The 24,792-nt window shown below is 29.0% G+C and overlaps 1 protein-coding gene across 2 annotated transcripts in view; it reads right to left on the bottom strand.

Moving 5' to 3' along the window:
- Positions 1-6,580: 6,580 nt before the first annotated feature.
- Positions 6,581-24,792, bottom strand: part of LOC107453324 (uncharacterized) — a 38,309-nt gene continuing 20,097 nt past the window's right edge. For both annotated transcript variants that reach the window (XM_071177501.2, XM_071177500.2), the window contains exons 3-9: positions 22,133-22,187; positions 19,692-19,821; positions 15,639-15,743; positions 15,452-15,562; positions 14,790-14,920; positions 12,261-12,335; positions 6,581-7,442 (exon numbers count right to left, since the gene is read on the bottom strand). In XM_071177501.2, the coding sequence (XP_071033602.2) occupies positions 7,314-7,442; positions 12,261-12,335; positions 14,790-14,920; positions 15,452-15,562; positions 15,639-15,743; positions 19,692-19,821; positions 22,133-22,187 (736 nt within the window). In that variant the 3' untranslated portion in view covers positions 6,581-7,313. The remainder of the gene's footprint in view (positions 7,443-12,260; positions 12,336-14,789; positions 14,921-15,451; positions 15,563-15,638; positions 15,744-19,691; positions 19,822-22,132; positions 22,188-24,792) is intronic.

The following is a 24,792-nucleotide window of genomic DNA, read 5'->3' as shown; positions in this document are numbered from 1 at the left end:
ATAGTTGCAATTTAGGAAATATGGTCCTGATAGTTTGGCCAGGTGAGCAATCTGTATTAATTTTACTTTTTGTGTATCTCGCCATAGCTTGAGAACTTTTTAAGCTAATTGAAAAGTTTTTGCGCACAATAGTTAAATAAATTAGTTCATTTCTCCTCCTTTTAACAAAGCGTTTGGCAGAAAGGAGAGACTGCTTAGCCAGGGAGGCCCCTTTAAAACGAAATTATTAAAAAGTAGCATTCCTATCAAGTCTCCTGTTTTATAACGACTTCTGTATTTTACGATTATCTCACATTCACCCATATATTCTAAAATTTCACAGTATTAAGAAATAGAAAAATAAATGAATAACTAAACTTTTTTTACCAATGAAATTTACGCTATTTGGCAACTAGAAAATGGATTGTAAAAAAAAGTTAAATAATATTGCAGAGCAAGAGAGAATTCTCTCTCAAAAAAACTAATTTTGTTCAGCACTTTTTGATGAAAAGTAATTTCTCTGAGAACTGTTATGAACAGAACTTTGATAAAAACATCTTATTCAGGGTCAAATTAATTATAATGTTCGTTAAATATGTAAATTCTGAAAAATAAAATTAATTACTAAGAATTATGAAAATTACCTAAATGCTGAGTGTTTAGTTTAAGTAAGTATGCTGAATGGTTTAAAAAAATCTTCTTTAAAATAAGGCATACATATATTTTTTCTATGTTAAAAGTATGTGCTTTCCAAAGTTGGCAGGTATGAAATAGGCATTATTTATTTTCACACATACATATACAGGCTCTCGTGTGATTACCAAGTACGATTTATTAAAAGCCCTTACCAAGTTAAACAGATGGCACAAGTGTAAAGTGACCACACGTCCCGATTTTGGCGGGACAGTCCCGCTTTTTTGTGGACTGTCCCGCGTCCCGCCGATTTTTTAAAATGTCCCGCTTTTTAGAAAATATCTGCATTTCTTATTTTAAATGTACTGTAAAAATATATTACCTATTATTTATTAAGTATTATGGTGAATATAAAGAAATAAAAAATAGATTTAAAAAAAAACTCATTAAATGCATGCAGAGTAAACTAAATTAGGCAATGTACTGAGTTAGATTTATTCGGTGGTGTTCGATCATTGTCGCTACGCCTCGGCTTAATTCAGATAAGTGCAGACAGGCGAACTGCCGATAGACAGTGCGGTTTGTTGATTTCAATTTGACTTTCGGTTTGACTCGATTCGATTGACGAGGATAGTGGTAGAGCAATAGTCGCTACAACGTAGTGGCCAAAAAGGTAAAATTTAATACTCTTTTTTAGCCTTTGTAGTAATTTTTTTTTATTTATTTCTAGTATTTACCCACAGAATAAAAGATGAGTAAAAAAAGAGAATGCAAATTTAATGAAGAGCTAAGCAGAGAATTTCCATTTATTAAAAAAACTAAAATAGACTATATGGTACGGTGTGATAAATGCAATGCTGAATTTTCGGTCTCACATGGTGGAAAAAACGATATTACTAAACATCTAGCGACAAAGAGGCACAAAAGATTTTTGAATAATGCCGCTTCTTCGTCTAAAATGGAACAGTTTTTTCGCAGTGCTAGCTTTGGCAACACGGAAAAACAGCTAGCATTAGCGGAAGGGCTATTTGCTTTCCACACCATAAACCACAATCAAAGTTTCCGATCAATGGATTGTACGTCGCAAATGATCAAAACATTATTCGACAAAAAATTTGCATGTGCAAGGACAAAAACCGAAGCAATTATTTGTAATATTTTTTCACCATATTCGTTTTCACAACTGCAGAAAGAATTAGAAAAATGCTCATTTATATCCATATATTCTGATGCTTCCAACCACAAAGATTTAAAAATTATTTCCCTCAATTGTTAGATTTTTTGATCCAGAAACAGGAATTAAAATTAGAATATTAGATTTTGTTTCATTGCCGGGTGAAACTTCACAAATAATTTTTGACTCAATAAGTACTATTTTGAAAAAGAATAATTTGAACGATAAAATTATTGCCTATTGTGCGGATAACACTAACGCAAATTTTGGTGGAAAAGCTAGAAGAGGCATCAATAACGTTTTTACGAAACTTACGAACATTTGAACCAAAAAATTATTGGAGTAGGTTGTGCAGCTCACATTCTACATAATGCTATTCAAACAGCATCTGACTTACTTCCAGTTGATGTTGAAAATATTATTGCAAAAATTTATTCGTATTTTTATATATATACTGTGCGTGTTGAAAGTTTGAAGGATTTTTGTGAAATCGCAGAAATCGAATATAAAAGAATTCTTGGTTACAGCAAAACACGATGGCTAGCTCTTTTACCAGCTGTAGAAAATGTTTTAAAAATATACGAACCATTAAAATCATACTTTTTATCACAAGATAAATGTCCAAGAATATTGCAGCTCTTTTTTGAAAATGGCACATCACAAATTTGGCTTCAGTTCATTCACAACCAAGCTACATTATTTCACAATGCTGTGAAAATTATTGAAGGGAACAAAATTTCAATTACGGAAGTGTCAAATGAAATCAATATTTTAAAAACAAAATTACGAGAAAGAATTGATAACGATTACATTCCTTTAATTATTCGGAAAGACATCACTAGGTTGGAAGAACAAGGTGCCATTAAACGACCTGATTTTTTAAACCATGTCAAAAATTTCTATAATAACTGCTTGGAATATCTTGAAGAATGGACAGTTCAATTCGAAGATGTTAAAAATTTTCATTGGGTGACATTAAAAAAGGAGATTTTATGGGAATATGTAGAAAAATCTTTTGAATATATTAGTAACCATTTTCCGAAAAATAATATTTGCGAAAATGATCTTTTTGATGAGGTGTCATTGGTAAAAAGATATGTTACAGATGAAAAAATTAAATGTTGGTTGTCTGCAAATGTGGAAACAGACAAAAAATGGACGGAGTTATTCCTTCATTTTAAACAGAATAATATTCCTTATCAAAATATTTTGAAAATTGTAGAATTCGTGCTCTCCCTTCCGGGAACAAATGCAGCAACAGAACGTGTTTTTTCTAGTATCAATAAAATATGGACAACTGAAAAAACGCAGTTGAACATTAAAACTTTAAAATCTATTTTAAGTGTAAAATATAATTTGACCAATTCATGTGAAATATTTCACGACATTTTAATAAATGATCCGAATCTATTGCAAAGTATTCACTCGGATCAAAAATATGACCGTGAAAGAAAATCATAATTTTTTTTAAATAAAAAAATTAATTTGATTAAAAATCATAATGTTCAAATTATTATTTTTTACAAATATTTTTATAGTCACCGATAATTAATAATAAATACATTTTTGTACAAGTATATGAATGTATACAATAAAATATATATAACTAAATTGTAATTCTCATTTCATCCCATTTGTCCCGCTTTGTCTCAGTGAAAATGTGGTCACTTTACACAAGTGAGAGATAGATATTTCAAAGATGCATCTTTTTAACGGGTTTGAATGCCATCATATCCCTGGATCTATTTAAGTGTTGTCTTTCTCTACCTAGTGCTACCTATATTTTAACTTGACAAAGGCTTATAAGCTGAATTTAGTAATGAGCACATAAACCTATACACGTATGTGCAACAATAAATAAATAATAGATACTTTGAGGGTTGCACTTACATTTAAGAATGTTGGGAGAGCCCTGATTTGTAACAATGTAAGACCAGTAGAACAATGATGTGAAGCATCACTGTCTGTGAGCAGGTGGGTGATCACTTTGAAGCCTGCGAAAGAACTGAAAGTATACAATATCGGTATCGATTAAACAGTTCTACCATAAAGGCTGGATTTCGAGCAGAGGCTGTCAGGCTACCAAAGGGGAGGAGCCATCCCCTCTGGAAAGGATCAAAATCGTCATAGCATGGCCTTTGATCATCCTCTGGGACGTTTCCCAGACCATCTCCAATAACCCATTATGCTGCTTTAGTGCAACTTAACTAGAGTACTATTATTTATTTAGTTTAGCCTAGTCCAGGCATTTGTATATTTACAAATACACATTTTACTTTTTTTTTTTTTTTTAGTTTTAAAATTTTAACTTACAGCTTACATAGATCAAAAACTAAGTTTACAAGTAGTTTTTTTTTGGGGGGGGGGGGATTATAGACTTAAAATAGAAGTAATAAAAAAATTTTTGCATCATTTGAAATTATACTAGTTCTGTTAAAATTACCAAATTTTACCACATTTACTACAAAACAACATGGTAATAAAACCATATTTTATTGTTAATCTTCCTTTAAGAATCATTACTAAAACACTTTGCTAAAAATTATTGTGCTTTTTGGTGTGTTTTTACCTTATTCTGGTAGTTTTGACCACACTTTTTTTTCAGGTTTTTTTTTTTTTTTGTAGTTTTGACTATACTTTCTGTTTTAATAGCTTTCATAATATAATATTTTTTAAATACTTTTGAATAATTGACTCAACTTTTCTTATTCTTAATTAATGTAAAGAAAATATGAGAGAAAATTAATTGTATATAACATAATTAAAATAGTTTTTGAAAAGGATAAATTAAAAAGAGTTATTCATATTTATCTCATTGTTTATAACACATTGAAATTTCACGATCAATAAATGTCCAACTTTATTAACGGTGTATACGCTGCCCCTGATTTTCACATAGCTGCCAACATAGATAGGCAAAAATCCAGTAGATTTTACGAAATAACATAAATTTCATAATAACTGTTGCAAAATGTGCTAAATATTTTATGGATAGGGAATTTTAGGGATTTTTATAGACATCCGAATAGAAAAACTGCAATATTTTCCGGTCATGATTGGCATTAAATATGCTTGAAATGTTGTGAATTACATTTACTCGTAATTTTGAATAGGCATATAATTCATAAGAAATAATTAAGATTTTTGTTAATTAATTTAAAAAGGTAGTTCTGAATAAAAACAAACTGAACATTTTAGAACAAAAAAAATTTTTAAACTGATTTCTATGAATAAGAGTCGCTTCATTATATATTAGTAATACCTACTTGTTTAAATATTTAAGCAGTAATCTGTGCAAAAATTATATTTCAAAAGGGATTTTTTCTAGGAAATATACTCAATTTTAGGGAATTTTCTAAAATGCACAAAAACCAAAAGAATTTTTATTAAACCAGTAAACCAGGAGGAACTGGAAAAAACCAGCAGTCTACTGGAAAATCCAGTAGAGATGGCAACTATGTTTTCATAACATTTTGAAGATTTGAAAACTAGACTTATACACTGAGATATATGATATTTTCATCTAAGGGACAGTATTCATGTAGTACAGTGTTACTAATCTTTGTGGGGGAAGAAAAAAAATAAAGATGCTTTGTTCACTATGTGAATAAATAATACAACTGCCAGTCATAATTAGAGGGTGCGTAGCCATATTTTCCAACAAAAAATATTTTTAATAACTTCCCCCCCCCCCAAAAGAAACATAATTAGGATCTGTGCATGTAATAATTTTTTTTCCTATTGTTTAAAGTTTTTAATTTATAAACATAAAATCAATAAAATTCAGAAACATTTTCAAAAACTTTACATAATCATAATAAAATAACTAGTTTCTGATAAATATTGCAGAGAAAATTCGTGAATTTTTTGTAATTTAGAACGACAATCGATAAGCCAAAGAAAAAATCTCTTTTTAAAACACATAAAATTAAGCACTTTTAACAAACCCCGAATAAGAAAAGTACCTTTAAGGGCTTTTAAAAATCGTAAATCAAAAATAAGCACTTTTTAAAAATGCTAGGCACCCTATTTTACATATTAAGGTTTCATGATAAATATTTTTTTCTCTTGTTAAAAAATAAAGAAAACATTTCTGAAGCAATCTTGTGTAATAACCATTTTATAATTCTCAGATCGCCAACCAACAAATTATGCATCTTTTGCTTTCCACCTAGAGTCAGAAACCATTCTATTGAAACAGAATCAATATATACAGTGCAGAACCTTTTATCCGGAAAACCAGATAACCGGAATGAAATTTGGAACCGGAAATTAATTTTCTTCCATTAAAAAAAATTTTTTTTCCTGCAAAATTTTGAGCCCATTTTGTTATGTAGAGCGTACGGCGTATCGAGTTGACGAAAGAACTGATTTAGAGGACGGATCAAAAGCCGTTTGTAGACGAATCTCACATAAGCACAAATAGCTTATATATGTTATTAATGTTAATAATAACATATATAAGCCTGTATATAATTTTTATTTCATAATTTTTTTCCTTATTTAAACTTAAGTGTATTATTATTTATCATTTTTTATTATTTCTAAAACTATTTCAAAAAAATTTAGTTTCGTTTTATAAACATTTAAAATAAAACGGCATTTTGTAGCGATTCAGAAAACCGGAAAAATCAGTTATCCGGAATCGCGATGGTCCTGATCGTTCCGGATAATCGGTTCTCTACTGTATTTTAATAAAATTGCTAAGGTTAGATTCATATACAGGAGCTGATAACATAGGAAATAATTGATAAAATGTAAATCTAATAAAATGAATAATTCAATCTACAATAATTTATTATTAGATATTTATTATATTTGTAGTTCATTATTGTTAGACATGTCAACACTTTTGGATAACACAATAGCATTTACGAAAACATTAAAGGTAAGGTTTAAAAAATATGAAACTTAATCAGAATGTAAAAAATAATATTATCAAATTAAGTCAAAATCAACTATGTATAACATAACAGCAAATTCAATGTGCTTTTGTACGGTACACAAAGTAAATGAAATGGAAGGACATTTGATGACCGATATAATGCTTTTTTTTTTTTTTTTTGCACATTTTTGGCAAAAATCTATAGTATTAATGATCAAACCCAATCTTGACTTTGCATAACAATATATCTATTTGTGAAATTATGTTCACACATAATATGCAAGAAACAGCTACACTAAAAGTTTACAACATTCTAAATAAGCTACATTTTAAAAGATTTACGCTCATACATGTATGAAAACCCTTACTTAATGAATGGATAAACATAAATATGATATATATACATACAGCTTTTCCTTCACATTTAATCCCATGCTTTTGCAGTCGTGAAAAAAAAATTTTTAATACAGTTCAAAAATCTCTGATATCGAAAATCCTGTGATGGCAATTTTGTTGAGATTATAGTACAGAAAATATTCCCAAAGAAATTAACTTTCTAATAGGAAAGTACAAACACAAAATATGATTGTACTATAATCATTTATGCTTATGAATTTTATATATATGACACATGGGATTAAATTACAACAAATTTTCACTTCGCACAAAACTAGCAGACAAAGTTTTGACTCCAACAACACTTGTAGGTTCTACTTTAGTCTCATTTTCAGTTTCAGGTTGCTGTTCGATTGGTTGCACACCCTCTTCATCCTATGTGAAAAATTTTCATCAAAATTTTTTTTAATGCAATTTCACTGAACAATAAATAAACTAATTTAAAATATATATATATATAGTAAAATGTGTTTAGTAAGTTTTTTCATGAGAAAAAAAATTATTTTACCACTAAAACTTTTTAAGTGGGTATAATAAAATTAAATTTTTTCTGCCAATGTTTCTATAAAAGAGCAAGGAATGATATATACAGTAAAACCTGTCTATAACGATACTTTAGGGACCTAAATAAAATATTGTTATAGGCAGGTTATCGTTATAGACAGGTTTGAAATTTAAAAGTATACGTTTAAAACTAATGATAAATTGAACTTCTTTTATAGGCTCCAAATGAAAATTTTACTTAGAATTATGAAACAGCACACAAGAAAAATTTACTTACAATTTTATGAATGAAAACAGAAATTATTTAGAAAAATAATCGGTTAGTTTTGCTTGGTTATTTTTGGAAGCAATTGCCATTTCCATGCTCATAGATTTCAGTCCATCTAATGAATTCAAATGAACATCAGTTACATTTGGTAATGTTGCAACAAAATCTTGCAAAGTGTTAATTAGCAATATGGCATTCTCGGGTGAAATTTGAGTCCTGTTTTGAGAACAGTCAGCTGCTTCTTCCTCATCACTTTGATCACCCGGGATAACTTCTGCTAAAATCTCTTCATCACTTGCACCACTGAAAACCAACACATCATTATCTAAATTTAAAAATTCATCTGCGTTAAATAGAAATGATGTATTAGATGATCTTTGGAAATCACTGACAATCGAATTGAAGCCTGCCAAAGATTTTTCTTCTTCATCAGTGATTTCAGTAAGCTCAGTTTCTGCGTTTCCGTTGCTTTTATCCTCAAAGAAAGAAGCTTTCTTCCAACAATTTTGGATGGTGGAGTGTGTCAATGAATTCCACCCTCCGGAAATCCAATCACATGCATTTTTCACATCAACTGCATAAGGATTTGGGAGTTTATTATCCAGATTATAAACAACGTTCTGAATTAATCTTGTTCGCCGATAGTATCCTTTGAAACATTTTATTATTCCCAAATCTAATGGCTGTAGACTCGACGTGCAATTTGGGGGAAAATAAAACAATTTTATATATTTCAAACTTGGAGGATTGTTGTGAGGAGTGCAGTTGTCAACTAAGAGAGCTATTTTCTTCTTCTTTCTTTTCATCTCCTTATCCACATCAAGCAGCCAGTTGTTAAATATTTCTTCTGTCATACAGGCTCTTTTGTTTGCCTTGTAGTCAACTGGTAAACTTTTCACATTCTTAAAACATCTAGGTTTAGCGTATTTGCCTATAACGAACGGCTTCAGTTTATCTGTTCCAGTACTGTTTGCACAAAGTAGAACAGTTAACCTCTGTTTTGATTTTTTACCGCCTTTACAATTTTCTCCCTTAAATGCCATTGTTTTATCTGGCATGAGCTGATAAAATAAGCCAGTTTCATCAGCATTTCTGACGAAGCTCCCTCCTACAATACCCCTTCACCCATTTCTACTGCTCTAATTTCTCCTAAAAGTGGCATTTTTTCTCAGAAACAACGAAAGAATATTACATACAAAGGAGATGAAAAAAAAACAAAAAACATTTTGTTATCTCATATTTAAGCTCGATGGGGAGTCGTTTTCCAACGGCAGAAAAATCGGAATGGAACTATCAACTATCAATAGAGGAAAAATTATCGGTGTAGACATGTTTAACTGAAAAGTGGTTATCGCTATAAACAGGTTAAAAATACATTGAGTAAATAGGAATTTCACCGGGACCTCAAGGAAATATCGCTATAGACAGGTTTATCGTTATAGACAGAATCGTTATACACAGGTTTCACTGCATATGAATAATATATTTTTACAAATATTTAAAATATACTTAATTACATATTTTTTTAATCTAATTTGATAAAGTTCTCATAATTATTCAACTTTTTTAATAAATTTAGCTCCCACTCCACAAAGAAAGTAGGAAAAAAAAAGATCACGAGCATTTATACCACCTGCGATATGCGAGAAAGGCATTTTTTGAATATAATTCTGCAGAAATGGGGAAAAAAGATCCACAGAAAAAAAAATATTTCTAAAAATTCTGCAGGTAAAAAAAAACGAACTTCTTTGCTTCTGAAATAAAAAATCTTTCTGTAAGAACTCTTTAATTTTCTGCGACAATGTCGCCGTGTCGCCACAATTCTGCCACGGTGGTTACTTATTCAAGAAAAATAATTTTTAAAAAAGGGGATGAATGTTTCATTTTATTTTAATCTTCAGGAAATAATATAAATTGGCAGCAGTGGTTTTCTAAAGTGAAATTGACAAGCGTGAAACGTTACAACTATGCTTACATAATGCAAGTAATACACCCATTTATGCACAGTATTTTCTCTTGTTGTACAGTCAAATTTCGTTAACGTGAACACGACCAACGTCAATTTCTTTTAACGTGAACTAATTTTCGATTCTCCGTCAAATAGCATACAGATATAATTCTTTAAAGTACTTTTAACGTGAACATGCTTAACATGAAACATCTTTTAAGGTAAACTCGAATTTTATTACACTTGAAAACATTTTTTACCTTAAATGTTAACAGAAGATTTATTTCCTATCTGACAGGTAAGAAAACTGATAATTCACAGCTCTATATCTATACTGCCGTGCAACATACAACATAAAACAACAAAAGTGCTTCAGAATAGATTCTGAGAAAAGTAACTTGGTAACTATTTTCTTCTTATTGCTAATGCTATGAACGCTAAAATAGAATTTTAAAAAACAGATAAAGCAAAATGTATTTTTGAAAAAAATATTTTTGCAACGTGTAGTTTATCACACAGCGATGCCAAATATATATAAATCTCAATTTTGAATTTTCTGTCACTTACGTTGATTTTTCTTTTGCACAGCAGTACAAGAGTACATTATTTTAAAGCTTTGTTATAGTGTTGATAATTGCAACATTACAGCAGTCAAATGAAAGAGTTTTGTGAGGGGGGAAAAGGCATTACAGGAAATTGCATAAGTCCTTTTGTACTCTAATATGAATCGAGTTTACTTTCACCACATAGGAATACTTTGTGTGTGTGTGAATGTAAAGAAGCCTTTTTCCCTGATAATTGATCCTTTATTCACTATGGATAACAATTTCTCACACACTCTCATAGGCTGTTCTAAGAAATTGAAATAGCTTATTGCATATCTACGAATGAAAACATGTGGAGAAAATTTCATTAGGGAATGCTTTAGTTAACTTTCCTCTGATGGATGTTTATAAAACAATTAAAACTGTTTGTTCTTTTGTAATGCAAAACTAAAATACATATCATTTTTTGTATGCAGTTGGTCAGTTTAAAAAATTTTCGAAAGCATATGCGAATAAGAAATTACAACAGTGAGCTGTTACCGATTATTTTGTTAATAATCTTTTCTATTTTATGCAATAAATCTGTTTACCCCTATTAATTAGTTTCTGTACAGTAATTTTTTATTTGCTTCTGCAAATTAAATATATATATGTATAGCACCTAAAGTCAGTACACTTTTTGAATTTTGTGAGAACTATATTCCCCCCCCCCTTGTAACTTCATTTTATTTTTTAAACTAATTGGTTGCATTTATTATGAGATGCCTATGTAATTAATTTAATACAAAGTGCAAAGTAAAAGCATTCATTGAAATGAATTTATTTATTGAATTTACACATTCATAATAGAAATTTAAGGTTAGAAAATGCAAAAAGATAACAGATATAGATAATACAAAATGCCTGCGAATTGTACGACTTTCATCCAAAAAAAATTTTAGACTGATAATGTGAACTACTTTTAACCTGAACGTCTTTTCTGTTCCCCTTTGTGTTGAATTTGACGAGGTTTCACTGGATTAAAAGTTATATTTTTATTGTTATACTTTTTCTTATTGTTATTTGACAATTAATTTAGCTTTACCAGGGTTTGTTAATGTGTTTTCTATAATGGTATTGAATAGATTATAGCATTAATAGTTATTTTTTATTCTAATAATTTCTATTATAGAGATACATTTTTTTAGCTGCATGAGCTCAGGAAAAGGGACCGCTTTATTTGTTTAATTTACAATTTTGCTTCTTAGTACCTTGCCTAACAATGCAAGAAGTAATAGTCTTAACAGAAGCTCTTTCTGATTCAGATTTGTAAGATGCAAAAATTTCTTAGTTAGAGCTTTACTAATAAATATCTACAAAATAGTAGATTTAACTGATAAGGAAAATATATATGAATATAATTTAGTGCTTTTTTTTTCATCTAATGTCAGTGGTACATTAAATAGAAAAAAGTCATTAAGGTACATTAAATGGAAAATGGTTGTTCTTAATATATTAAATTATATTACAGCAGATGAAGTAGATATTCAAATTTCAGCAACAAAAAAAAAAGCAAAAAAACGTAAGTCCAGTATAAAGTCAAATAAAAAAGAGAAATTCAATAAGCCTGTAAAATTGAAAACGCCACGAACAATTTTGCTAAAATATTCTTAACTCAAAACTTAAACTAGTTATCCTAAATTCATTTTATATTTTCAAAGACAAACTTCTCTTCTAAACAAGGGACAAAATAGCAACGAAAAGACAAATTTACTCCAGTACGAAATTTTTTTAAAAACAGGAACTCAATTCAGTGAGGTATTTATTACAATAATTTCTGTTAAAAAAAATTTTTACTACGAAATTTGTTATCTTAAATCAATACAAAATAATATGGAACTTTTAAAACATAGCTTAAAACATTACCAGTTCAGCAAATTTCACATTACCTGCTTTTGAAATTTCCTCTTTTTGATTATTGGTTTTCCTTCAACTTTAGCTTGATGTTTTTTGCTTGTTAGGTGCTGCAAAAATAATAAAAATAGAAGCTTATTTTACAAAAGTATTTTACTTTAAAAAATTACTTTTTAAAGGATACATTCTGTCAAGAATAAAATACAAAAATTAGGATTTCCAAAAACTAATAATAAATAATTTATGCCAACAAAGTTCAATATTAATCAACAAAGTTCAACAGTTATTTTATGCCCAACAGGTGTAAATAAAAATCCAGTAGATTCTTGGACACAAATATAGATATACATGGTCCTACATTTTACCAAATACATTATCTGTTTTAAACGGTCCTATCACAATTGTTATTTTTATTTTGTTAAAATAAAAATTGAGGATTGGTTAGTTTGGGAAAAATGTTTTAAACATCATGTTTGATTTTTTTGCACCAACTGATGAAAAATTATGTGGATTCAGAAGATTGTTTAGTTTGTTGAAATTCTTACTATTAATACTTTTATATGTTGCTTTCTGGAGATGAAGTCTAACTTCTAATATTTTAAATTCTGCTTTTTTTAGGGGGGGGGGATAGCTATCTAATTTTAGAAATATATACAAAAAAAGGCAAATTCTGTAAAGAAGTTTATAAATTCATAAATGGCCAAAAAGTTCTATTAATTTTAATTAGTTGCTTGATTTACATTTTTCCATGTTTACAACTTGTTTATCAATATTGAAAGCTTAAAACTTTAACTAATGTACTAATATTACTTACTAGAATTTTAAAATGTCTCATAATTATAGCAATCAAAATTAGGGAAACAAGTATTTAGTACTTGAATACAACAAATTTTAACTATAGCAAATATTATAGAAAGCTCATTTCATCAGAACATTTACAGCTAGGTGTAAAGGACCATAACTTATAACAGGGTTCCCACTCTTTTAGCAAAGCAAAAATTAACACATTTTAAGGACTTTTTTTTTTAAAAAAAATTAAGGACTTTTTGGAAAAATTAAGGACCTTAAAAATAGTATGATAGTTCATCATTGAATATACATATGCCATCAGTGACAGTGTCAATTATTTACCTTTCTTAAAAAAGAAAATCAATCAATAAAAAAAATAATAAAAAACAATTTTATTATAATGTAAGTACTGACATAATTGTATTAATTAACAGGGTTCACCAAAATAGGACCAGGCAGCTTTTGCCCACCCGGGTTGGGTTTTATGTAAAAATATTTTCAGATTGCTAAGGGTTAACAACATGTATTAAACTAATCCGCATTCCATTTTTAATGATTTTATTGAAATTAAATTGTAAAATTAAAGTACAAAAATTAAGATTCACAATTTTTTTACATTAATTTTTAAAAAAAAGTAAATAAAGAAATTTGGAAAAAACATTGAAAAAATTATTAGAACAAGTTTTTTTATTTAACTGCATCACAAATTCCTTTGTGAGTAATTTTGCTAAATATTCAATTTTGCCAAAAAAATTCTTAATTTTCTATTGATTGAATGTTACATGGGTATATATTAGAAGATTTAATTTTAAAAAGTTTAAATTTGAGTTACACACAAAAGTAGTTAAGTGTTAAATTAAGTCCTATTTCAAATAAATACAGGCCCTACTAATATCTAAGCACTTTAATCATTTTCACTATCAATATTTCTCCATTAGGTTTTTAAATTCATTGCAATAAATATTTTTATGAAAATTTTTATAAAATAAAAATGCAATTATGCTCGAGAAGATTTATAATTTTCAAACCAATATATTTTTTATATTAATTCCCGGTGGAATATATAAATAAAAGGGTCAAAAATGATTTTTCAAAGTAATCAACACATTCCTATGGCCAAAAAATTGGTAAGGTTTCTTAATTAACAGATACTGATAAATTATTTATTTTCTCATCATTTACTGATATTTATTTGTATTATTTCATTATCATCCTCTATCATTCTTATTATTTTCTACTATTATGATGTGATACAGTAGGGAACAGATTATTCGGAACGGTCGGGACCATCGCTATTCCGGATAACTGATTTTCCGGTTTTCTGAATCGCTACAAAAAGTCGTTTTTTTAATTGTTAAACCCAACTAAAAAACAAATTTTGAAATAATCTTAAAAATAAGAAAAAACGATGAAGTAATACACTAATGATTATTTCCAAAATGATGGTAAGGTAAAAATCTTTAAAAAAAAGAAAGAAAAATCGTAAAATCTTATGAGGGGAAAAAAAAAAATTTTTTTTTAAATGGCGAGAAAATTTATCGAATTTCGTTCCGGTTTTATGGTTTTCCGGTTTTCTGATTTCTGGATAATGGGTTCTGTACTGTATTTTATTTTTATCCCAAATTAACAGTTCTAAATTGAAAGTGGTATTCTTTTATTATAAAGTAATCCTGTAATATCAAGTTGCAACATTAGTTTAAAGTACTTAAAATAACATATAACATTTCTTATACTCAATTTTTTTTTTTAATCTAACTTATAATATCTCTTTTTACCTGTTGCAGTTGTACTTCAGAATTCATAAAAATATTACATATATCACAAGAAAATTTAGTCATTTTTACTGGCTGAGGCTCACTAAAGTCTGCAGGTGCTGGTCTTCTTACACCACCACCACCTCCATTACCTAAAATAATTTCAAATTACAATTTTAGAATAAACTTATTAATACCTCATTAAGATAAAGTCTTATTTTTGATTATTATTTAATTTCCTCATTAAGATAAAGTCTTATTTTTGATTGAAATGCATGCCCTAGTCGTCTGAAATTTTTAATGAAAGAAAATAATTTAGTCACAAAAGGAGATTATACAGTAAAACCTCCAGAAAAGACCACCTCCTCCATTTACGACCACTTTTGGGAGGCACAGACTTCCATAGACTTTATGTTGAAGAAAACCTTTAGGAGAGACCACTAAAACCTCCCACAGCGATCGGGAATACGTCCGCACCGAATGTGCCACACAATTTTTGTTAAATCTTTAATTAAAGTACAATATGTGACAATACTACATGCTTATTTATTCATTCATTTATATTTTAAAGATGTCTCTGGATTTTCTATGAATGAGATAATTTTCTAGGGGAAGTTAAAAATATGTCTGTATGTAAAGGAAATTGTCTTAGTAAATAAAGTTAAAGAAAAAAGCAAGCTAACTTTTTCCATTAAGCTCTTCTTTCTCTTTTACATTTTTGTTTCCCAGCATATCTTTAGATTCTTCTGTTGTATTTTCAGTAGATTGGGTTAATTTATTTTTGTGCTTGGTTCCTAAAAATCAATAAAAAAATTATAAGTAAAAGTAACCATGCAGAAAATTTAAGAAATTATATTGTTACATTCATACCATCTAAATGCATTTGAAGTTGAAGAGAGCTATTGGCAATTATATCGCACAACTCACAGTAGAATTTTTTCCCATCTGACTTTTCAATTTCTTTGATCTGTGTGACTGAAACATATCGGTTATTAGTAAACAGATGTTAGTTAGAACTAGTTTGCATACAGTAGAAAAGCATCGGTGAGTTTTTAAATCTTAACATAGCTTGAAATGTGTGTTTACGAAAATGGTCAAAGCTGAAAATGCAAGTTTACTAAAATAGACACAGCAAAAATTATGCCATTTCAGTTTATAACCCAAATTTAACAACTAAATGGGGGTATAGAGCACTTACTTTCTCTTATTTAAATAATAACAGGGTATCTGCTACATTTTAGATTTTCAAATTCATGACTTTTCATTATTTTCCATGACTAATTCCAAGAATTTTTCAAGACTTAACGAAGTTACTAAAAAACGCAACAATAAATTTAAAAAAGCATTATAACATTATTCGAAATGATAGGTATAACCAAAACTGTTATACTCTGCATCTTCATATTTATAGATTTTAAATTTAAAAAACAGAGTAGAGAAAGAGCTGAAACAATAAAATAGCTGAAAAAAATACAAAAGCAAATAATTTTTTTTTCTGCAGAATTATATTCTAAAGATACTTTTCTCGTTCATCAGAAAGGAAAGAAATACTCCTGATTTTTCCGTTCTCATTTTGGAATAAAAGAAATTCGCCAATGACTGGTTTGCTTCAACTAGAATTTTAAATTGATAAAATAAAAATAATAAAAATTCTTATATCACAAAGCAGAGAGCTTAAAAGATAATTCACTCTAGAAATGATGCTTTTTCTTTCATTTTTTTAAAGAACACAGTAATTTTTAAGAAACATGATAAAATCATTTTATATTCTAATAAAATGTGACTGAGTGGTGATTTTGTTAGAAATTTAGATATTAGGAACAGGATGAATTCTGGGGGGGGGGGATTCCATTTTAAAAATTAGATCTTTCGGAGACCTAAATCTATGACTTTCCACAATTATTTTTTAAAAAAATAGTAAAAATCATGACTTTCCATGATTTTTCATGACTTTCCAGGTTCGCGGATACCCTGTACTAAGCATAATCATTTCGGGGAAAGTCCCGGACTATGGGGTCGGCATCTCTTCATAATCAGAATTCCAAACGATAAAGTGAGTTTAAAACTCTAAATTTCTACAGCACAAATTTACAACCTTCTTCTTCTTCTTCATAAGCGCAACAGCCTTTCACAGGCCAAGGCTGACTCGCAGATTTTCCTCCATCTGGCCCTGTCCGGTGCGACGGCCCGCCATCGGTTGACTCCCAACAGCTTGAGGTCCTTTTCAACGTCGTCTATCCATCTTGTAGGTGGTCGTCCCCTACGTCTCGTCCCTTCAATTGTGGAAAAAGTCACTTTTTTGGCAGGGACGGCATCAGAATTTCTGAAGAGGTGGCCCAGCCACCTAATGCGTGATGCTTTAATAGTTCTCACAATGTCGGTCCCACCGAATTTGTCATATTTTTTGTAAATTTCGTGGTTGTAAAGAATTCTCCATACGTTATTCTCTTGAAGAGATCCAAAGATTTTCCTCAAAATTTTTCTTTCAAAAATTAGCAGTTTTTCCTCCTCTATTTTGCTTAGGGTCCAGCACTCACTTCCATACGTAGCTATAGGCCTGATTAAAGTTTTGTAGATGTTTAACTTTGTCTTCACACTGATGAACTTGGATTTCAGTTGGTTTACAAATTTACAACCACAATTATAAATTTATAGCACCCATGGTAACCTTGTAAAAACAATTGTAGCCTTTCAAGAACTTTTTAAAAAAACAACTAATTTTTAAAAAAAATTTACAAAGCGATTTATGCATTTATTATAAATTTATCTGGATTCATTAATTCCTTCTTTAAAAAAAGAAATACTCATTAAAGAAGTTTGAAAAATGCAATCAAATGTATGGTTATTTTAAGTTTTGTCTATTTTTGTCAAGATGGATTTTAAGCTAGGTCAAAATTTTAAAACTCACTGACTGCTAATGAATATAATTTTATTCATAGCACAATAAATATCAATTTTTCAAGTAAAAAAGACTAAAAAGCACACTTCAAGTTTATTTCATTTATCCTTTAATGATATTGTTAAATGATATTTGATAATGATATTGCTTAAGTTTGAACTTTTATAATTTCAGCAATATAATTAATAGATAACTAAATATGCTAGAATGCAAATTACAACAATATAGAAACTGAAATTATCTTCAATATTTATGATCTTTGATAATTTAAAATATAATAGATATACATAATATTTTAATTTTTATAAAAAAAAACCTACCAAAAATAGTTTTAATTATTTCATTCTAAAACAGTATAAAGACAGCTATCTCAGACATCAGCTATCTTTTGTATTCAGTCATCATAAAATGAAAAAAGTTATTGAGAATGCAAACAAAAAATTTGAAAATTCAAATATTTTAATGAATTACTTGGTAAGAACTTGTTACAAGATTTAAACTGGGTAAGGGGGAGAAAATTCAATTGATGTTCCAATGGGGAAAACCTTTGCAGATTTTTTACACTTTAACTTTACAACAATTAGTTAACAGTTCAAAATTCTGCAAACATTTAGAGCATTTACTGTATGACTGTGTGAGATTATTTTTAAATCGTCGAATATTTAGATTATCTCCATAAAATGAAATATTTGCTACGCTATAAATTTTTAATGTTTAAATAATTTATAATTATTGAAAAGAAAATTAAACGATCATTCAGAAACAACATAGGAAAAAACAAAAAACTAACCTGTAAGCTATTCAGAATTCAGTTCCTAATATCGTAATTTCGAGAAGGTACGCCATGGCATTTCTGATTTAAAACATTAAATTTTGGTATATGTGGTGTATTTAATGGGGTGGCCTATCGGGTGCTTTTTTTTTGTTTTTTTTTTGCAACTTGAACTTGATAATTCTATATTGTTGAATTGGTTCTCCAAAATTTCATTATTACTCCTCATCTTTTTATATTTTGCAGAGATCTATTTTTATAATTAACGTTCAATAATAATCTAAAGAATTAACAGTGCAGGTGAAAAATAATTTGCAACAATGTAACATTAGCGCAAGAGACGCTTTCCTCTTCAACCAAAGAAGCCGTTGACCAATAAGTCTCTTACAAGAATCGACATAAGTACGATTTCCCCACCTCCTTTCTTCTGTTGCAGGTATGAAAAAAAATTTCTCTAAAATTAATGAGTGAGGTGAAACACTTTACATAAAATTTGAATATTTTAAATTGGTATTTATTATTGGCGTTTGCAACTCTGTTGCATTTGAATTGTGCACAATTGTACGCAATACAATTCTGAGCTTATTTGACAAGTTATGATGAAAATTATCGAAATACATAATTGCTGATTGTAGTAGTAATAATATCCTATATATTAATTTATCATATATTAAATAATTATTACAATGATTTTTAAATGTCTAATTATTTATTTTATAAATAACTTGTTATTTGAAACAGATGCATATCACGGATAATTTTACTATGCTTTATGTAAATTTTACTATGTTCGATTACATAGTAAAATTTAGTGTAGCTTATCTGATGGTGCGACCTTTCTGATGAAAAGCTTTTCCTTTTTAGTCAAATTTTTCAGATGTGGCGCACCTTTGCAAAATTACAGTATTTCATGCAAATTTTTGTGTGAGAGAAATATAACAAGTGTATCCATAGATCGAAATAAAGGATATTTATTATAAACAATACATACATTTTTAGTTCTACCCCAAAACTTTGTTTTTTGAAATAGAAACAGAAATTCCTTCTATATGAAACCAAAAATATTACAAAATAAAAAAGAAGAAACATTCAAACAATACATTAATTTTTGTTATTTAAGAACTTGAGAATTTTTTAAATAATAAAATAAAATTATCATTAATAAAAGAGATATTTAAAACATAGCAAAACTTAATTCTTTGCTACTTAATACAAAAAAAATGTTGATTAAACTCTCAAATAAGAAACTTACTTTGTCCTTGAATAGAATTAAATGCAGTTTGGCTTTTCAGCTTTTTTGCGTGTTTTGAACCCCGTAGATGCATATCGAGAGGAATTTGAGAAGTAAATTGGATAGAACATATTTCACATTTCCAAGTTGACTGAATATAAAGATAACAATAATAAAAATAGTCATACAAACAACAATGCTAAATAATCAAATAATAAAATCAGGCTTATTACACATATATGAATACGAAAAAAAGCATCTATTAATATTTTTATTGCTATAAAAGCACCCACAACGGCTGGTTACCAAACCAATCGAGTCATTGACATTAAGAAATTACACAAATTTGGGAACAATGGCATGATGGTGGCCTGGCTATATAGTATTTTTTGCCAGCCAATTTTCCCCTTCAGACAAGCTACTACCCATCTATCTGTAGCAGTAGTATTAGCCCATTACGCAGCTCTAGTGTGTGTAAATTAAGAACTACTACCATTAATCTGAAGCTGGGTAAGTTTCGGCCACAATAGACAGAATCCTAACCCTTCATGATACTCAGTGGTTAACGGAAAGTGTAGCATAAATCAGAAAAATTTTATCTTGAATGCTTTCTATCTTAAATAAATGTAAAAAAAAAAATTTCTTTTCAGAAAATTTAGCATTTTTATGAAGACAATATGAAAATGAAGAAAATTTTTGAATTTTTATCGTGAGCTTGAAAAACTTGTTTAAATTAGTTTAATTCTGTATTCTCACTTTCCCTCTGCTTTCTTTGCCATTTTTTTTAAATTTTTTTTTCTTCAAAGGAACTACAACCAACTACAGACCAAAGCTATTTGCTTTTATTCACTCTTCTTATTTTCTGGTTCCTTGAGTGGTTGAATTCCCCCCCCCCCTTCTTCATTTCTTACTACCTCTTTTTCGTTATTGTATTTTCACTGCCCTGCTGATAAGGAAAAGCTTGTTCTTCCCAAAATGCATAGCTTTATTTTCTATATACAGTAGAGCGCCGATTATCCGAACCCTTATTATCCGAACGTCCAATTATCCAAACCATGTCCGAATTCGCTTCTTTCTTTTTTTAAAAAGTTTGTAATACTTTTTAGCTTATCGACAATTTTTCTAAATTTAGAAGAATAAAGAATATCCACTACATCTGAAGACCATATTTAATTTACAGCCTTTTTTAGCAGTTTTCTTATAGTAGCCAATACATACATGTATTGTTATACAGTTAAACCTACATACCCCTTTAGCCCTCTTCAACTGAAAATTATCTTCTAAGAATGCGAGCTTCAATTTGACAGTCTACAATGGTTGAAATTAGGAAGGAGTTTATGAATAGATATGTGCTGAAGTTCTACTATTGGGGGATGGGTAGTTGTCACTTATGGTTAATGATTAGTGATTACACTGCTTGGAATCTGAAATCTTGGAATAAAAGTCTTACCAAAAAATAAACGAAACTGAAGTTTTAGAACTAGTAGATCTTCCCGATGAAAAGATGCCAGGTTATACAGCAGAAGAAATAGAACACTGGTGTCGAGACACTGAAAACGATCCAGGATTTCAAATTTTAAATGATGATAAAATTGTTGCTGAAATTTTGAATGAAAAATGAAGAGGAAGAAGTGGGTGATCAAATTCAAGATAGTGGACCTTCTCATATAGAAGCATGCAATTCATTAGATATTGCAATGAATAGGTTAAAACGTCAAAATGATGTTGATCCCGTTCAGTTGATTTATTTAAAAAGAATAAGGGGATGGCTGTTCAAAAAAGAGCATCTTCTTTGAAACAAAAGTCTTTGCTGGATTTCTTTTGCAATGGAACATAAAGAAAAATGTGGTAAAATCAGTAATTGATAAAAAAAAAATATAAAAAGCTGAAATATAATGAAAATAATTCAAAATGAAAAAAAAGTTTAAAAAATAAATGAAAAAATATTTAAAAATTAAAGAAAAAATTTTTTTAAACACGCCAGAGCTATTTTAGATAGCACTACCAGTCCTAAGCCTAGAAAAAGTGTGAAGGGAAGTTAGTGCATAAATAATAATCATTTAAACTAGATTTTAAACAACTTTCCAATAATCCGAACTTTTCATTATCTGAACCATGTTTGGTCCCGAGCAGTTCGGATAATCGGCGCTCTACTGTATAGTGATTTAAAAAGTTTCAATAAATATTCAAGCATTTATATAAATTAGGAATTTAATTTTCTTTGTTTTAAAGAAATTATTCTTTCAATTGTAAAAAACACCATATATACTCAAATATAGTTCTTCCTAAAATTCTAAATAACCCATAATAAAAAGCTTGGCTTTCTCCTTGTTTGTAATCTTATTTTCAATGAATTTGTAACTTTTGTGCACGTAAAATTACAAAATTAGATCAACTTAGTACTTTACAATACTAACATTAAAATACTATAAATAAAGAACAAAACAAATTGATTTTAGTACTTTTGAAGCCATGGCAGGATTAGAACGTTGACCACCTCTCCCAAATGGTTTCTTCCTAACAATGAAAAAAGAGAAATAATCAGTAACAATTTCAGATCTAAAAAATACAATAATATTGTTTTTAAACATCATTCCTGAAGAGCAAGACAACAGACTTGGTTTGTAGGAAAGCAAACAGATCCTACACAAACTAATTTTTAGAGTCAACAGTGAAAGGATTATCAAACAATAAAACACTTAAAAATTTCATAGTATTAAAATTTTGAGGTTCAATTAGGATAAATGGTACTGGATTGAAAAAAAATGAAAGCTCACTACCAAGAAATTTTTCTATGTTGAGTAGATAAATGTAGTCTTTTCTTTTACAAAAAGTTTTAACATTTTTTTTCTTCCTTTCTTTTTTGTTTCTTCTTTTTTTTTTACTAATGTGACTAATACCTTCCAAAATAATGGAAACATATCCAAGTAAAATTTGAACCTATCTTAAATAATCTCAGCTGAAGATTTCATTTCTAATTATAGCGGCAATCAAGCTACTAGTAATTTTATTTTATTTATCACAAAAATTAAACCAAGTTCCGACAAAAGTTTGACTCCAAAATTTAACCCGGAAAAATTTTATAATCCACATCATATAAAAATCTACATATTATGATTGGTAGATTCATATGTAGTGAAACCTTCAGGAAAGACCACCTATATGTAGTGAACTCTTCTGCTTACGACCACTTTTGGGAGGCACAGAATTTTTTCCTAAGACTTAGTATTGAAGAAAACCTTTAGGAGAGACTATCAAAATCTCTCTTAGCGACCGGGCAAACCTCTGCACCAAATGCGGAAAAGGCCAAATAAGGAAACACGAAAAATATCAAAACAAAAAATACTAATTAAACAAATAAGATTAAAATGTATTGATAGGGGAGGGGGGGCACCTTTCAACAGTTTTTGCTTAAGAATTATTTTCGAAGTTTTATTGCTTTCAAAATCTAAGTTCTAATTTTTATTTACTAATTTGATATTTGAGGTAACCTCTCAATTTTTTCCAAAGGTCTAAACCAAAGGCAAAATACCTAATTTTACATATTTAGTGAACCATGTATTTTGTTGAAATCTACCCCTCCTGGGGGGCAGTTTTCAACAGGTGGTGGGGCACATTTCAACAACTGAAGAGAACGTAACAAGATCATACAGTTTGGAAAATTAACTTTACTCATAAAATAATACTAATAATGAATGAACATATTGGATTGATTTAGATTTTTTCTACATTATTTGGTCTTTAATAAAATCAAAGTTTACGGAGAATGTCATGAAAAATACAGCTCGAGCTGTTACGCAGCTTAAACTTGGTTGAGGCAGTTTCATTTTAATGTCATTTCTTTCTATACTACTAATTCTGGAAAATAAAACATTGATTATCATGCTTCCTCGCTCTCCAGAAACTACTTGTCTCACCAGACCAGCTCCTAGATTGGCAACAACATTCGGAGCTGGAACAAGTGTTAAAACTCCAGTTTTATCCAAGTTATATATTTGATCCACTGTAAAATTACCAGAATTAGGAGCTCTCTCATAATTGTTGATAGATTCTTGAACATTTTCTTTATTAAAAGCTATAGCTCTTGCAAAGCTGGTGTTTTCCGGTTTTCTTAAAGTAAGCTGTGGGTGACACTTCATAAAAGCTTTAACCCAGTCAATTCCAGACGTTTTATTTTTGTTCCAGCTACTAGGAATTTTGGAGTTGAAACACTTTGCGTTATCATAGGAAAGTTTTCGAACTTGTCTGTAAGTTAGACTATAATTGAGAATTGAACATGTAATTATGTATTCACAAAGCAGGGTTTCTTGCTGGACATCAAAAACTTGTTGGCTTGTGTATTTAGAACTGTAGCATTTTGTGTTAGTAGTTGTACATTGTTTGGTTTCACCAACCAAACAATTATTTGACTTTCTTTTTTTTAATTTATAAAATAAAGCTGAAAAGTCTATTCCAAATAAGTCTGCTGCTGCTCTTAAACATGCACCATTTCTGACAGCTTCCATTGCTTTTTCAATGTTTTCTTCACTAACTTCTGGTTTAGAGTGCTTTTTTTTTTTTTACATGTTCGCAACATTTTGATAAATTGTAAGAAGGTAAAATAACAGAATTGAGAATTTTATTAAATATAATGTTACACCCTAAACTTTTCAATTTTCTTAAAATTAAATTATTTTCATGCTAAATTAAATTTTCTTGAATATTTTTATAAAATTTTAAAATAATTATTTTATTGATGCTTTCAATGAATTCTTTGTAAATAAATTCTATTTTCAACACATGTTTTTCAAAATATTTAGAATAATGCCTTACAGAAAAAGTTGAGTATTTTAAATATAACAACCGTAATTAATGGGCTTTTTGCAAACTAATGACTTCTGCAAGATTACTTAACAAAAAAATAATAAGCCTGGGACACCTTTTAACACTGTTGAAATGTGCCCCCTAAGCTCTGTTGAAATCTGCCCCTGGTACAGACATTTTGGTTAAAGTATTATCAACCACTTTAGAAAAAGACTTTTTACTAATAAATAATACAGTTGGAAGCAGAATTAAATAAACTAGCAGATGAATAAATATCACTTACTTTATTAAAAGATTACTGGTAGATAAACAGTTTTAA

This window comes from Parasteatoda tepidariorum, chromosome 2 (assembly GCF_982258835.1).
Source record: "Parasteatoda tepidariorum strain Cologne lab strain chromosome 2, Ptep-v5.0, whole genome shotgun sequence".
Taxonomy (NCBI): Eukaryota; Metazoa; Arthropoda; class Arachnida; order Araneae; family Theridiidae; genus Parasteatoda; species Parasteatoda tepidariorum.
This window is presented reverse-complemented; position numbering and strand designations above follow the sequence as displayed.